The 16,280-nt window shown below is 54.7% G+C and overlaps 1 protein-coding gene across 3 annotated transcripts in view; it reads right to left on the bottom strand.

Annotated features, from left to right (window-relative positions):
• CX3CL1 (C-X3-C motif chemokine ligand 1) overlaps positions 1 to 16,280 on the bottom strand; it is a 42,202-nt gene that overhangs the window by 17,057 nt on the left and 8,865 nt on the right. For 2 of the 3 annotated variants that reach the window (XM_075940368.2, XM_075940369.2), the window contains exons 2-3: positions 15,710 to 15,830; positions 10,432 to 13,963 (exon numbers count right to left, since the gene is read on the bottom strand). The exons of the other annotated variant lie outside the window; for it this stretch is intronic. In XM_075940368.2, coding sequence (XP_075796483.2) covers positions 12,697 to 13,963; positions 15,710 to 15,830 — 1,388 coding nt within the window. In that variant the 3' untranslated portion in view covers positions 10,432 to 12,696. Of the gene's footprint in view, positions 1 to 10,431; positions 13,964 to 15,709; positions 15,831 to 16,280 lie in introns of those variants that run through there. 3 annotated transcript variants of the gene reach the window in all.

The following is a 16,280-nucleotide window of genomic DNA, read 5'->3' as shown; positions in this document are numbered from 1 at the left end:
AGCCACAGGGCCGTTGTTCCATTCCCTGTCCTGTAGCAACAAAGCAGGGAACAGATACAGATCTCCAGATGTGCCAGGGAGGCCACCTGCCAGGCCCGCACAGGGCCAGAGACACTCCAGCCAAAACATGCAGTGACAGAGCCTTAGCCAGGCAGCTCCCTCCTACCTGGATTTCCCCTCTGCTTTCCCCTGCTGACAGGAGTGACTCTGAGCTTAATTCAGCCATTTAAATACCACTGAGAGCCAGGACATGGCTCTGGCAGCTCTCACGGTGCTTTACAAAGGCGTTCAGAATCCCAATTTATACTTGGGGAAACTGAGGCATTGAGCGTTCAGGAGATTTGCCAAGCCTCCTGCGGAGTGAAATGGTACCTAGGCCCTGCTCTGGCATTCGGCATTCTGCATTTAGCTCCCTGCCCACCTCCTTTTGTCAGTCTGTCCCTCTGCCCCCGACACTCCCCTGGCTGCCGAGCTGCTGCTGAGGCAACGTGTTCCTCTCAGGGTGTAATTATGCATTTGGGGAAAGATCTTATTGACCCTTGTTTACACAGATGCTGCCAACCCAGGAGTTCAACAATCCTGAGCTGGTCTTGCAGATCCTGCATTTTGTAAACTGGGAGAGAAAGGCCCTACGAACTTGACCCCTAAGTCATGGGTGGAGCTAACGGGGCCTGGTGGGAAGAAGCAGTAATGAACTGAAAGGAGAGGTATGGGGGAGCTGCAGGCAGGGTCCCTGGGTTGAAACCCCCAGAGCAGAGGGTGGGCTTGGGTTCCCCACAGCCCCCAGCAAAGTGCTGCAACCCCTGAGAGAGGGACAAGGCTCCTCGGGAAGCCTGAGTGAAGGACTGGAGACTCTTTATGGACTCTGCTGCCCCAAGAGGGTTCCTTTCGACTCAGCAACATGGCCGAAGGGCCAAGCCTCTGACCACCTGTCAACTGAGCTCCAGAGGGCAGCGTCAGCCGGGAAAGCACTGCAGTACCACACACAGCAGCAGGAGGCGCTCAATAGGTGGGTGCCACCCTCACAGGCCCTGAATAACAGCCTAGGACCGTTCAGGGTTGCCATGGCGTGCAGAGAGACCCCTCACTTCACTCCGTCACATTTCCTTCTCGCAGGCTTTTTCTGCTTTAGAGAACAGTTGATGTTTCCAGAAATTCCCACTTTTGTGCACTCTCACAGGCCGGATTAAGCCCATTACTCTTCCCATTGACTCCCAGGGGACTAATTACCCTCTTACAGTGAGCACTTACAGGCTGAAGGCACTCGGGCCTGGAACCTCAGAGGTATTCAGGTGCCAAACTCCCATAGGCTTCAGTGGGGGGTTAAGCGCTTAAACCCCTTTGAGGGTCTGGGCCTTTAGACCCAACCTTCGGCCCTGGGGAGCTGCCTGCTGATGTCAGTTGGAGTCATTGAGTCTCACCAGATTAAGAGGTGAAAGATTTCGCCCCAGGGTTTAAACAAAGGTCAGCTCCCTGAGGGTATGTCTACACTACAGAGTTTTGTCGGCAAAATGGCCGTTTTTTCCGACAAAACTTGAGTTCCGTTCATACTGCAATCGTCTTCTTTGGAAAGGAAATGGAAAGAACAGAGGGCTTTTCCCGACAGTGGTACTCCTCTCTCTACGAGGAAGGACACCGTTTCGAAACAGCTCTGTCGGAAGAAGGCGGGTGTGGACGGGGAGAGGGGTTTCTTTCGCAAGAAGAGGCCTCCAGGAAATAACACAGGTGCCCTGGTGGACACTCCGTCCACAGTAATCACAGGTGTGTGCGGACCCCAGGGAAGGCCAGGCTGCTCCCTACTCCTCTGCCGCCCATGGGATCCCACTGTGGCCAGACACATCCCTTGCCTGCTTGTCCGTGGCCTGGAGGAGGGGGTGGCTAGCGGGCAGCATGGTCCTGTGGCCACCTCTGTGCCTCTGTGAGGCAGGGTTTGCAGTGCACACATGGCCTTGCTCCCAGGACATCCCCTCCTCTGCCCCTGGGACTGTGGGTCACTGCTCACAGAGGAGGGCACGGCCTCAGGGACAGTGTCTGCAGGGACAACTGGCCACCTCTCCCTCTGTGTGTTCTCCACAGCCAGACCAGCTGGGACTGAGGGGAGAACCACAGCACCTGAGCCAGCCACCAGAGCCTGGGGTACCCGAAAGTGCACCATTATCCAGGAAGACCATATGCAGCAGCATGTCAGCATCCCGCACAACATGCAACAGACCCTGGTGCAGAAGATCAAGGATGACGCAGAGTGGAGGAACTGTGCCTGGGACCAGCTCATGCAGCGATAGCTATCGCTTCTCCTGGCTACCACCCTCCTGAACCCCTCCCCGCTATGCCCATTCCCCCTCTCTCTGCCCCCAAGCGATGCCTCTGCTCCTTCCCCAAGTGATGCCTATGCCCCCTCCCCAAGAGATGCCCATGCCCCCTACCCCTACCCCCCCACTATCCCTGATCCCTCTCCGGGACCCCACTCCTGCACACCCCTCGGTGTTCCCTGGACCTGTTACCCTCCCACACGTGGACTGCAGCCTGAGAGTGACTTAACTCATGAGGAGGGCCCTGATGGTGGCCTTCCCCATGCCGAACAGGTTGCCCACCGACCGGTAACTGTCAGCGGTGGCAAGCTTCCAAATGGCTATTGCAACCTGCTTCTCCAGAGAGTGGTGGGCTGCAGATGGGTGTTGCATCATCACTTAGCTCCAAAAAGGTGGCCTTTCACATGCCAAAATTTTGGAGCCACTGCTGGTCGTCCCACCGCTCCATCACCAGCCGGTCCACCACTCGGAACAGGTGTCCAGCCTCCAGAAACGCCTCTCCACAGGGGGGTGCGGTTGTGAGAGAGGCGCACCCACGGAGAGAACCCCCAGAATGAGCTCAGGGTGGAGCTTGGTTAGGACGGCAGCTGGCACAAAGTGCAGCTCCGGCTCCATGGCACCAAGAGAAAATCTGTGGCGTCCAAAAAAGCAGGGCAACCACAGCAGGCACTGCGAGAGCTTTGCCGTCCCGCCCAGAGGTAGCAAGCGCACGGCAGGAGCAGAGAAACGGCTGCCCGGCAGAGTCCCTTTCAGCGTGTGTCTCTGCAAGGCTCCGGCGCCAGCACTCGGAAGCAGCTGGTGACCTAAAGCCCTGGCTGAAGTGGTTCTGGGTGGCCTGTTATGCAAGAGAGCGTCCAATCAGTCTGGACGCTGTCTCTCAAAAAAGCAGATTGATTTCTCGATGTGCTTTGGCAGTGTGGACGATCTTAGGAAGACGTTTTTTTGGCAGATCTCTTCTGAAAGAAGCCTGCAGTGTAGACGTACCCTGAGCCTGCACAGCGGGGAGAGGGGAAAGTTTGTCTGGGAGCATCCATGGGAGCCAGGCTCCTGTTCATTGCTGTGGGGTGGCTCCTGAGTGTTCAGCAGTGCCCGGGCGAGCAAGGCGCTTTCCAGAACACAAGGGGAAGTGGCTCCTGTCCCAAGGAGCAAGGAGGCTAAATCCCAAGAAGAGAAGTCAGGAAGGGGAACAACTGAAGAGATTTTACATAGAAATTAAGCAGATTTCACTTCAGTGAAAGCAGAAGTGCTGAAATCACAACATCTGTTTTGAAGCAGTGTTGGGTCCAGGCAGCCGGTTCCCCTTTCCTGGGTGTGGGGGAGAGCGAACCTTGGACCAGGATCCTTTAAACAGTGATAAATCCAGAGCGACCCTATGGAGTCCATGGAAAGGAGATCAGAATCCCTCAGCACTTCCTGATATTGCGCACGTTGTTCTGAGTTCTGGGCTCACGTCTACCTGTGCAGCCAGAGAAGCTAACGCGGGGTGGCCTGGGCAACCAAGCGCTGAGTTTGCCTCGGTATTTCCCTGCAGAACCCTACGACAAGCTCTCCTGCCTCCTGCCGTGACGGCCAAGCAGAGAAATGGTGTTGGAAAGCCAAGTGGGTCCACGCGTTCGCTCTTCGCGCCATCTCTGTGTTCCCCCTGGGCTGCCTCCACTCCCCAGAGCCACGCACCTCCCTGCTGCAGATTACCCCAAGGGGCCGGGCAGGGAGTCGACACACACACCCAGCTCAGGGACTCTCCCTCTGAACAAAGAGTTTAGTCGCTCACCTGATACCTCCCCAACCTCCCCAGGTTGGCCGCCTTCTTCCGCCCTCCGGCAGGTCAGCCGCCCCCGGGGGATTGCCTCCCTTCCCTGCTCCCTGCATCAGCTTTCCTTTCCCAACCCGCCCTCCCCACCGAGACCCAACTCCTCTCAGTTCTCTGACAGAGGGGCCCTTGTCTGCAACTCCCTGGGCCCTATTCTCAGGCCCACCACTGCCCCGTGGTACCCGCCGGCTCCGCCACACTTCCCCCGGAGCAGGGCAAATACTGGAGCAACACGGAGCGGACGTAGGAACTTTATGCCACTTCTCTCCTGGGTGGGGGCTGAAGAAACGTGAACAAGCGTCGTTCTAGCTGCTGCAATAGCGGCCGGGCTGCCGGGCACAGGTTAGAGCAGCCCTGAGACCTGCAGCCGATGGCAGGGGTCACGGTGCCTCCCGGGTGGCCTTGGAATGATGGACCCACAACTGCTGTAAAGCCCTTGTTCCAGCCCCCCCCATCCGCCCTTCATGCCCTGCACCGACGGCCGAACGCCAGCAGTGGGAGCGCTCCCTGGCCTGCTGAACGGGGGTAGCTACAGAGCGGCTGACCCCTGGGACCTGCTGAACCCGTGTTCCCACGGTGGGGACTGTCACCGAGCTCTGGTGCAGCCGCACTCCTAGGCTCACTCCGGCTGTTGCGGCTCCGCCTCAGACCTCACCCCCCAGGCCTCGCGGGTCAGCAGGAGGGGCTGTGGGCAGGTGTAGTTCTCCAGGTGGTCACCAGGAGATGCCATGTCCTGGGGGAAGGCCAGCACGGCTCCCAGCTCATCCCAAGGGCAGCTCCTGGGACTAAAGCAATCAGGAGCGGCCCGAGGCCGGCTGCGGCAGCTGGTGCCCCAGGCGGAAGGCGCGATCTGCGCCCCCGCCTGCATGGCCCTCAATGGCCGTGACATAATCATTGGTCACCTGGGCCAGCGGCGCCCTTGGCGACAGCCTAGTCTGCCTAGGCTCACAGGCTGCCCCTGAAAGCAATTACCACGACAGAGCAACACCTGCCTAAACTGCAGCGGACTGACCCTCCCCTGGTTACCAGTGGGCATTGGGTGTCCTGTGCCTTCGCGGGGCTAGCACAGCCCCAGCATCACGGCTGCCACCGCCCAGCAACGGAGACCCCCTGCAGGGTGTGAATGGCTCCCCAGGGGACAGGGATGAACCAAGCAAGGGCGCAGCTGAGCAGCAGGCAGGCCCTGCTGGAGGCTGGAGCATGCGGCCTGCACCGCAGGAGCGCTGGCTGCCCCGAAGCAGCAATATGGCGACCGGCAGGTCACAGAACATTTGCCGTGAGGGGCTCGGCAGGAGGTTCATGCAGGGTCAGCAGCAGGGTCTGGACACATCCAGTTGCAGCTTTCAGCCTCCTGTCGGGCCAGCCCTTTCTGGGGGACGCTGAAGCAACGGATGACCTGGCAGGTTCCTCGAGAGAGGGTGACGCGGGGCAGGGACGCCGTGCCGAGCAGAGTGTCGCAGGTAGAGGAGCCCACGATGGCGCTGCCCGGTTTCACCAGCTGACTGGACTCAGGTGAGCTGACCACGACTGACATTCGGTATCTCCTGCTGAGCACGGGAAGAGACGAGCCCCCTACACTCCCCCTGCTGGTGCAATGGGGTCACAGGATCCACCCTGCAGCTCACACCAGGGTCCAGCTACCCAGTCACCCGCCTTCAGCCGTGACCAATGCTTGCTGCATGAGACCCGAGCTGTATCTCCCACAATGCACCTGGCCCCTGGGTCAATGCTGTGGGATTCTTACCTAGACCCACAGGCCCAAACTCCAGGGCTACGTCTACTCTGGCGGCTTCTTGCACAAGAACTCTTTTGCGGAAGAGTTCTTGTGCAAAAAAGCCTTCTGCAAAAAATCTTTCACAAGAGCGAGTCCACACTGCCATGTGCTTTTGCACAAGAGCATCCATGGCAGTGTGGATGCTCCCTTGTGCAAGAAAGCTCCGATGGCCATTTTAACCATAGGGCTTCTTGCACAAGATATGCATGTTGCCTGTCTACACTGCCCTCTGATGGAAGAGGGAGAGGGAGAGGAATAACTCTTCCGGAAGACGCCCTGTTTTCCAACGCTGTACTGTACATTTACTTGCGGCAGAATGCTCGTGCAGTAGACAGCCGGCAAGTTTTTGCTCAAGAACAGCTGTCCTTGCACAAGAAGCTGCCAGCGTCGACCTAGCCCCAGAAGTGCTCAGAAGTGCTCAGGGGCCTGCACTTCTATTCACCAGCAAGAGTCCAGGGTGCTCAGCCATAGCACAACCCCCAACCAGGCCTCTGCCCAGCCTGTGGGAGAAGCCGAGGCCAGGCAGCATGTAGAGCCCCTGTTGCCATCTCTCCTGACTCGCTCTCTGCCTCTCCCCAGCCCACATAGAATCCCCCTCTCCTAGGGCCCCAGCCCCCTGGGCCATGCTCAGCCAGAGCCCTGCTACAGCCCCTTGCTCCAGTTCCACTCCAGCTGCTCCTTCCTTCACATGGAGAGAGCTCTGGGAATTCCTGGGGCCTGAGGGACCCCACTGAGCTTCCCCCCATCACCCTTCTTAGGCTGGGCTGGTGGCAGAGTGTCTCTGCTGTGATATCATCTCCCCTCAGAGCTTCACTCCCCTGCTCAGACCCACCCTGCTGCACTAAAGGGGTCTCCTGCTTGCTGCACTCCAGGCTCCCCTCAGACAGTACACCCCGTGGGGCAGAGAGCACACCAGCCTGCTCTGTTCAGGGACACCGGCAGAACGGAGGGTGCAAATATAACTGCCCCTTGGTGGATTTGAACCTGGGACCTCTGGAATTTAGTGTAGGAGCCTTTACTGCTCGAGTTTGAAACCAGCTGGCTCTCAGCTCAGGCTGTAGACTCCCTTGGTCTTACCTCTCACTGTCAGTGGTCTCAGTGCCACTCTTTGGGACAGTGACCCACCCTAAGGATGTGTCTAGACTGCATCCCTCTGTTGGCAGAGCAATGTAAATGAAGCACTTTGAAAGTGCATATGAAGCTGGGATTTAAATATCCCTCGCTTCATTTGCATAATCACAAAATGGCGTTCTTTCAAAAAAGTGCTATTTTGAAATTGAAATCGCAGGCTACACGCAGTTCTTTGAAAAACGGGGTGCTTTTTAGAAAGATCCTGTAAACCTCATTTGAGCACCCCGTTTTCAAAAGAACTGCATCTAGACTGCAGTTTCAATTTCGAAATAGCGCTTTTTCGAAAAAGCACCGTGACATGATTATGCAAATGAAGCACAGGATATTTAAATCCCAGCTTCATTTGCATTTTCAAAGTGCTTGATTTACATCCCTCTGCCGACAGAGGAGTGTAGTGTAGACCTAGCCTAGGTGTGGTGTGTGTGTTACACAAAGACCTGTGAACTGACCCTTATAGGGCTCCACACAACACTGCCTCCCCCTTGCTCTGATCCTCGCCATTCACAAAGCTGAAAAAGAAAGTCTCCCACCATTCCCCAAACAACAGCCAAATCCTGAGTCCCAAACAGGCATCTGCTCCTCCTAGGCAGAATCTGGACTTGTCCCCCCGCATGGCGATTCCTTTCTTCTGGCCTTCCATGCCGAACCCCGTAGAGTTCAAAGTCCCACTTGCATTTCTTCCCCTTCCCTGTCTGATTGTAAACCGTGAGCAGCTCAAGCATTGAGGCTTTCTCTGCTTGGACACCCCAGTACCACCTGCCCCCGGGACTATATGTACAATATGATGGGGACTAATTTGGCTACAACTACTCAAGAGAGAGATCTTGGAGACACTGTGGATAGTTCTCTGAAAACATTCCCTCCGTGTGCAGTGACAGTCAAAAAAGCGAATAGAACGTTAGGAGTCATTTAAAAAGGGATAGCGCATAAGACAGAGAAGATCTTATTGCTTCTATATAAAACCATGGTACGATCACATCTTGAATACTGCCTACAGATGTGGTCACCTCATCTCAAAACAGATATATTGACATTGGAAAAGGTTCCAAAAAAGGGCAAAGCGTAAGCTACACGCTGGCATTCCAAATGTAAAGCGCTATCTACGTGCAGAGGGTTGTGAGTTGGGTCATTTTATTTTTATAGAACTCTCCTCTCCGTCTCACGCCCCTTCCCTAATGGCACCAGCGGCTACAAGATGCAATTGCCGGCAAAGTCACATGCTTCTCCACAGAATAATCTTGCTTGTTGGCTGAGGGATGCTGGAAGAGCCAGCCTAGGCTCCTATTCTTTCTGCCTTACCAATGCAATCTCCAAAAGAGATCCCAAAGACCAGCAGTGTGAAAGGCAGACTGCGCGGCAGAGCTGTGTGGGGCATGGCTGTGCAAGGCAGGACTGTGCAAGCCAGTGCTATAGGAGGCTGGGCTGCACGAGGTAGGGCTGTGCAAGGTAGGGCTGTGAGAGGCAGCACTGTGTGAGGCAAGGTTGTGCGAGGCAGGGCTGTGCGAGGCAGTGCTATAAGAGGCAGGGCTGTGCGAGGTAGGGCTGTGTGAGTCAGGGCTGTGCTAGGCAGAGCTGTGTGAGGAAGGGCTCTTCAAGGCAGGACTGTGCAAGGCACTGCTTTGTGAGGCAGTGCTACGCGAGGCAAGGCTGTACGAGGCAGGGCTGTGTAAGGCAGCACTGTGTGAGGCAGGGCTGTGTGAAGCAGAGCTGTGTGAGGCAGGGCTGTACAAGGTAGGGCCGTGCAAGGCAGTGCTATATAAGGCAGAGCTGTTCAAGTTAAGGCTGTGCAAGGTAGGGCTGTGCAACGCAGGGCTGTGAGAGGCAGAGCTGTGCGAGGTAGGGCTGTGTGAGTCAGGGCTGTGCTAGGCAGAGCTGTGTGAGGAAGGGCTCTTCAAGGCAGGACTGTGCGAGGCACGGCTATGTGAGGCAGGGCGGTGCGAGGCAGTGCTATACAAGGCAGGGCTGTGCGAGGTTGGACTGTGCGAGGTAGGGCTGTGTGAGGCAGGGCTGTGCAAGGTAGGGCGGTGGGAGGGAGGGCTGTGCGAAGTAGGGCGGTGGGAGGCAGGGATGTACAAGGTAGGGCGGTGCGAGGCAGGGCGGTGCGAGGCAGGGCTGTGCAAGGTAGGGCGGTGGGAGGCAGGGTGGTGCGAGGCAGGGCTGTGCGAGGTAGGGTGGTGGGAGGCAGGGCTGTGCGAAGTAGGGCTATGCAAGACAGGGCTGTACGAAGTAGGGCTGTGTGAGGTAGGGTGGTGGGAGGGAGGGCTGTGCAAGGCAGGGCTGTACGAAGTAGGGCTATGTGAGGTAGAGCTGTGCGAGGTAGGGCAGTGGGAGGGAGGGCTGTGCGAAGTAGGGCTGTGCGAGGCAGGGCTGTGCGAGGCAGGGCTGTGTGAGGCAGGGCTGTGCAAGGTAGGGCTGTGCGAGGCAGGGCTGTGCAAGGCAGGGCTGTGCGAGGCAGGGCAGTGCGAGGCAGTGCTATACAAGGCAGGGCTGTGCAAGCCAGGCAGATGGAAAGAAGGCAAAACCAGAAAGGAGTAGAAAAGGTCAATTTGGAACCTTCCTCTTTCTGACTCCATCTCTCTCAGTCGGGTGATACCCAGAAGCAGCAGGGAAGTGACACTGAGCCACACCCGGCCTTGGCCAGGCTCCGCTCTGTGTTGTCTTCTTTGGAGAATGCTGAAATACGTGATCAGCAGCTCTCGCTTCCTCGGACGCTCACCGGGCAAGGCAGGAAGCCGCACAGCACTTCCTGAGATCAGGGACCACTGGCGGCCATGTCTGTGGTGCCCGTCTGCCTGGAAACAACAGTCACTGGTGGGCCCCCAGCACACTTGTCTGTGTGGCGCTAGCACCGTATTCTACTGCAGGAGAACTGACCTCCAGGGGCTCCAAGGGGCTCCCCCCTTCTGCAAACGGAAGCTTAGTGGCCTGAGCCAAGCTGCAGGAGAGCACAAACTCCTGCTAGGGGAGCCCTTGGTGAAATAACGTGACTTGTAAGCAGAGGTCCAGGGCCTGACTGGCTGGGTAGAATGGGGATTGGGCAACCGGTGTGGGTCAATGAAAACTTCCTTGGACTGTGACCCATTTCTGGAACCGAATGGGGCCAGGACCTTTTGCTGAGGAAAGAAATGGTCCCTCGGCCTTCAGTCCTGCCTTGCCAGAAGCAGGAATGCGGGTCTTGCAAGAGAGCACGTTCTGTGCAAAGCCCTTGGGCAGCATGTGGTCCATGAAATTCAAAAACCCGGGGCACAGCCATAGCCCCAGTGAAATCAATGGGAGCTTTGCCATTGGTATCAATGGGGCCACAATTTCGCCCAGGTTATTGAAGTCCCAGTTCACTTCTCCTTAATTCTGGCATTTGCCTTGCGACTTGGATTTGAATCATTCATCTGAGCACAACTAACGACATCGACCTTTCTCACAGGATTTTATTGTTGTTTTCTTACAAAAATATAAACAGCGTCCGACACATTCACAGGGCAGGCGCTGCTCCCTGTCGCCTGGCGCTTTTCTTGTAAATGCAGCCCCGCCGCCCCAGTGCAACAGTCCTCCTGCCCCTGCCAGGGGACCGCTGTGCATAGAAAGCAGCAGGCTGAAAGCTGTAACAGCTCCAGGCCTGCCCCAGAAATCCCCCTCTGATATCGGCGGTGGCAGAATTACTCTCCTGTCGGTGGGTGGCAGTAATCCCACCGCTCCACCGGCCGGGGGGCTGCCCCAAGGACCCCCCGGCTGCCTTGTCCTGCGCCGGACGGCTGCGTGCAGCCCTGAGTGGGAAAGTGGTGCAAGCAGTGCCCCCGCACGGGTGAGTGTGGGCCGGAGGGGGGGGGTGGCTCGTGTACTGGGCTGCCGCTGCTCTCCCGCTGGGGCCATGCTGCTCGCCCCTGCCCTGTGCGGATCTCCTCTGGGGCGGGCGTGGCCCCCCGCTGAAATGGAGGGATCCGGCTGTTTCACCACTCAAGTACCAACCAGATCCCATCACACCCTGAAGCTCTTGTTCCAAGTTACTTCCAGCCCCTTCTACAAAACCAACAGCCAAGGGGAAGGGATCTGGATTACAAGCAAAAATATCGTTGGGCTGAATCCCATCGGCCCAGCTTCTGGGTGCAACCTGATGGCTGCTCAGAGGTCCCCCGCAGTATGTCTGCTGGTTCTTAATTGGGGAACCCTCGTCACCTCTGCCATGTCTGTACCAGGAGTACAGAATCCGCTGTGGTTGGCTTGTTCAGCTGTGTGCATAAGAGTTTCAGGGGGTAGCTGTGTTAGTCTGTAGGGGTGTGTCTAGACAGCAGCGCAATTTCCTGCAAAAGTCCTGCTGAGTTCCTGGGGAATTTGTCCTGAGTGAGTAAAATGGAGTAAATGACCTTCAGGATCTGGCCCACAGGATGAAATATCCCCAGAATTAGATTCTGCAATGTCTAAATGTATGAAAATCAATAGCCATTTGCATTCAAAATCTCTTCCCTAGTAGCTTTACAGTGCTGTAATACCATGCTGATTGCTGCTCTATGTACGCTTGTTACAGAGACACATACTGGTGCACTAATGTAGGAGTTTTACACTTTCCTGCCAGAGACAACACACAATTAGACAGGCCTGTTTCTACGCCCCATGTGTATTGCCAGCAGTTACTCAGCACGCGGAGAGTGAATTCCCCAGACATTGTCTTTTGTAACTGTCCAGCAGAATGGCTCACCAAGCAGAGTCCACATCCATAGAAGAATCCCTAGATGCTTAGTGTCTGGGGGCTTGTTTGGTTTCTATGTCTCACAATGGCTCTTTTTTATGTATACGACTGCAGGCCTCTGTTCTATAACATCCCACCTGTGCTGGGAACTGGTAGGGCTAGGGACAGCAGCTGGAGGAGAGAGCTGATTAGCAACGAGTCCAGTTTTATAATGTAGGTGCCTAATGTTAATCCCTAAATCCACAGTAGACACTGTAATTCCTGCTTTAGACAACCAGGGTGTGAATCTTCACCCGTGCCAAGTCGCGGGTGCTTAACAATTGTGAAAATTAAGTCACTAGGTGCTGATTCTTAGTTGCCTGCAGTGGACAATTAGCTTCCTAAATCTGGATCCAGAGGCCTGACTTGGGGCCACCACGTTGGAAAACGACACAAACCGGTCAGAGCTGCTAACAGTTAGCACTTGCCCTTGAGGACTGGAACAGCTGCAGAGACAAGCAGGGATCCTTCAAACAGATGGGAACAGAATGGCACCACAGAGGCCCCCAGAGATGCAGGGCATGAAGTAACAGACAGACGGGTTTGGGGTGCATAACGTTCAGCTTGGCAGCACCTCGGATGGGCTTTCCCTGGGCAACTATTCCAGTACCAGCTCAAAACATGTCTTGCCACTGTCTGGCGCACAGCACAAGTTTGTTACGGTGGCATCCAGTGATGCAAGAGAGAAGGCAAGTAGCTCATCCTCAACACACTGCCCTTGGCTCCCTGTGTGGTTTGGCTTGGTTCTTTGCCTGCCAATCAGAAGCTATGACTTTCCTTGGCAGCTCCCTGCCTTGGCCCATTTATCTTGCATTGGGTTTTGGGGGGAGGGTTTGGCTTAGTCCAATATAAACCTGATTAGTGCCAGGTTTAACCTCCCTGCTCCCAGTTAGAATAACATCCCAGAGTCCACCTAAGAGCAAGAGAAACCCAAGTCCATGCCATGACAAATTCAGACATCTTCCATGGCATAGTCATTAATTCGAGAGCCCTGCTGATGAATACGCAACAGTTGTACCATTTCCTTAGTAGGCTCTCCAGGGAAGACTCTGGACTTTAAATACATCCATAAAGCAGCGCTGCATATACACAGAACACTCCCCAGCAAAACGAGGCTAAGGGTGTGGGTCCGGGATGCAGACAAAAAGCTGGGTGTAGACTCCACGAGAACATCTGGTGATGCTGAAGCCCCTTGTGCTCTGTTCTGATGTAGGAATCCTGTGAAGGAAAAGACCAGAGTTCCTGGGGGTGAAATGGATTCAGGAGAAGAATAAGGAGGACCTTCCCTGCCTACAGTAGATAAGTAGTTAGCTGGGCTGGCTCCAGCCATAGACTCATGAACAGTGTCTCTTTCATCACCACTCCTGTGGCTGACAGAACCCGTGTCCCCTCCAGGAGGTGTGGGTTGGGCAGTGGAACCTCTGGTGGCATCAGCAGTACCTTTCAGAACAGTTGTGGGTTTCCTGGTAGAGTTCTCACTGGCCTGTCCCAGAGATTCAAGGCCTATAGCAGGCTTGCTGGGAACCGATTCTAGTGGAGCCGTTGTTGTCAGGAATGCAGGGGATAACTCCGCAATCTCCGTGCCATTTACAACGGCTGTAGCATCTGCAGTAAACGCACTAGGAGCACTGGCAAGTACATCAGCTGTTTGATTTCTACTAGATTTGTATGTCGGTCCTGTGGGACTCTCAGGTCGTTTGACGGCAGTGGTGGGATCTGCAATGAATCTACTGGGGACGGTGGCAGATACCTCAGTAGCTGGACTCATGGCAGAATCTGTGGACTTGTTTGCAGAGTCTACAGATCTCATGGAACCCTTGCTGCCATTGGCAGTAGGCTCAGTATAGATAGTAGATGGAGGACCCGTCTCGTTTAATGCTGAGGAGGGTGTGGCAGAGGAACTCATGGCCTCTTGCACAATCAATGTGGAGGTGTTGGGCTCCTCTGTCCTCACACCAGAACCATGTACTGCTTGTGAGACTGTTGTGCCAGCCCCAGGAATGGGACTGGTTAAAACACCGGCCTGTCTTGGGACAGAGGCAGTGCCACCAATGAGTCTCTCTAAATCGCCTATGTCTTCTGGCACAGCTGCAGAAGAGACCGTGCTTGAGGGGGGTGGATCCTGAGGGGCACTTGTCTGGTCTAGCCGTCGGACTGCTTCCTGCACCCAGCTCTCCTCTGGATCTGCACAGAACTCCTTAGACTTCTGCGTCACAAATCTGAAGGGAGAACAGAAATGGCAACAATCACCAGAAACAGAAAGGAAGAGCTGATAAAAACCCAAAGCCTGGATGATCGCAGCCCTGGGAAGCTCATGCCACCCTGGCAGAAACTAGTGAAATTAAATTTCCCATTGCCGCCTGAAAGTTAAACAGAGCCATCTTTTGTGGGTAGAAATGCAGGCAATAGGGATCTAATCAGTTGGGCGTTTGAATCATCCTTTGATCTGACGAACCGTTTCCTGAGGATAGACTTTCCTTTTCCCATTCACTGGCAAAGTAATTATTTTTAAATGGAGCAGCTGACGCAATTATATCCTGAGGACGTTGAAATGAAGTTTAAGGGGCTGACCGTGTAATCACCTATCGGGTCGGATCCTGATCCCACTGAAACTGGAGGGAATTTTGCCTCCAAGCAGAATGTGAGCATGGCCAGACTGTAACTCCTAAAGCACAGTCAGGCTTGTAAAATGGCTGCTAATGTCACAGGGCTCCATTCTTGGGCCTCACTGCCGCCAGGTCGTTATTTATTACTTAGCAGCTACAGGCCCCTCCTGAGCTCCTGGCTCCCCTGTGCTTGGTGTTGTACGTGTGCAGGCCATGGTCCAAGTAAGAGGCCTATGATCTGAATGCACAAAGCGGATCAAGAGTGGGAGGGACAGAGGCAGGCCACTGGCCAACCAGGGAACAGAACTCAGCTTTCCGGGCTAGAGCTAAGGGGTTCAGACTCTGCAGTTGTTCGGAGAACGTCCGCTTTCCCTGGTCAGGGGTGAGTTTTTGTCAGGATAACTACACCCCTAACTCCGGGTGTAGACAGCGCTGTGCCCAAGGGTGGCCTTCGCCCACAGACGAAGCTACCGCCTCTCAAGGAGGTGGGCTCCCTCCGGGCAGCATCTTCCCTAAGCACAACGGCAACGCTGCTGCAGCGCTGTAGGTGTGGACAAGCCTTGGTCCCCTACCTGCAAAACAGGGCTCATAATCTTGCCTTTGTTCTGCCCTTTGCCCATCTGGTCTGTTTAGCTTGCAAACTGTTCAAGGCAGGGACAGCCTCACTAAGTCTGCATGTGTACCCCCCACACTTAGCCTATGTCTAGATACAACGATTTCTCGGGAAAAGGTACACAAATTGCGCTCTGCAATTCGCAAACCTTTTTCCAGTAATTTTTTCAGAAGAAGCTTTTCCAAAATTTGGCTCATCTACACTGGGCCTAATTTTGGAAAAGCCTTCTCTTTCGGAACAGCCCTTCTTCCTCGTGGACTGAGGAAGACAGGCATTCCAAAAAAGCGCATCTGCTATTCCGCAAAAAAAAGAGGAAGAGCAGATGTGTTCCCAAGATGCAGCAGAGTTTTTCTGGGATATCTCCCAGAAACCCCCCGTAGTGTAGACATAGCCTTAGAGTGGTTCACTATCCCATGTAGTGTCGCTTTGACCATTTACAGTGAGTGATAAGAGCAAGTGAGCACGACAGCCTAAGCTGAAAGCCTGCTGGCTTTATAGCTCAGGCTGTCGAGGCTCCTACACAGAGATCTCAGGTTCAAATCCCCCAGGGACAGTTACATATACAGTACTTAACACAATGAGACCCTAATCTTTTTTGAGTCCAGTAGGCAGTTTCCATAATGTGCTTTGCACCAAAACAAGGGTCTTTGTAGGATTGTGACCTATTTATTCTCAGAGTTGTAAATTCAATTAATCCTTTCTGAATTCAATATTTAAAAAACACCACATGGTGGGAAAATACTTACATGACAACAGCTTTAGAACATGATGGTTCTGGCCTCATATAGGACTTCAGCAGTGCCTGGGGTATTTTTTTTGAAAATTTCGTACATATCTTTTTGCACTCCACATGTGCTTTGGGTTGTGCTACAGCAAAAAAGAAAAAAAAACACCATAAGTAACAGCTCATGCTCTGGATGTAATGAAGCTGCAAACAATCGCCTTTCTCCTCCAAAGCCTGCCTCCAAACAAACGCCCACCCCTCCTGCCCCGCTAGGCTTTAACATAGGTGCCCCTGGTCATGGAGGCCAGGCCTTCAAAGCAGATGGGAGGGTGCTCCCCGGAGAAATAGATGTAGAGGTGCTAGCTCCACTTCAGTGCGTATGCTAAACATAGCCATGTGGCTGTGGCGTCCAAGTACGTCCCATGGGGTTGGGCAGATGTGGACTCGGGCAGCTAGCCTGAGAAGGCCTTTGTGCCACACAGTTTTTGATGCTCTAGCTCGAGCAGAGCTCACATGCGCACATATACTACCCAAGTTAGGCAGCACCGTCCCAGCTGCTCTGCAGATGTACTCGGAGGTCTCGCTGAAATCTG

This window comes from Pelodiscus sinensis, chromosome 12, assembly GCF_052426305.1.
Source record: "Pelodiscus sinensis isolate ZL-2025 chromosome 12, ASM5242630v1, whole genome shotgun sequence".
NCBI classification, from domain to species: Eukaryota; Metazoa; Chordata; order Testudines; family Trionychidae; genus Pelodiscus; species Pelodiscus sinensis.
Note: the sequence above shows the minus strand (reverse complement) of the source record. Positions and strands in the feature narration are given on the sequence as shown.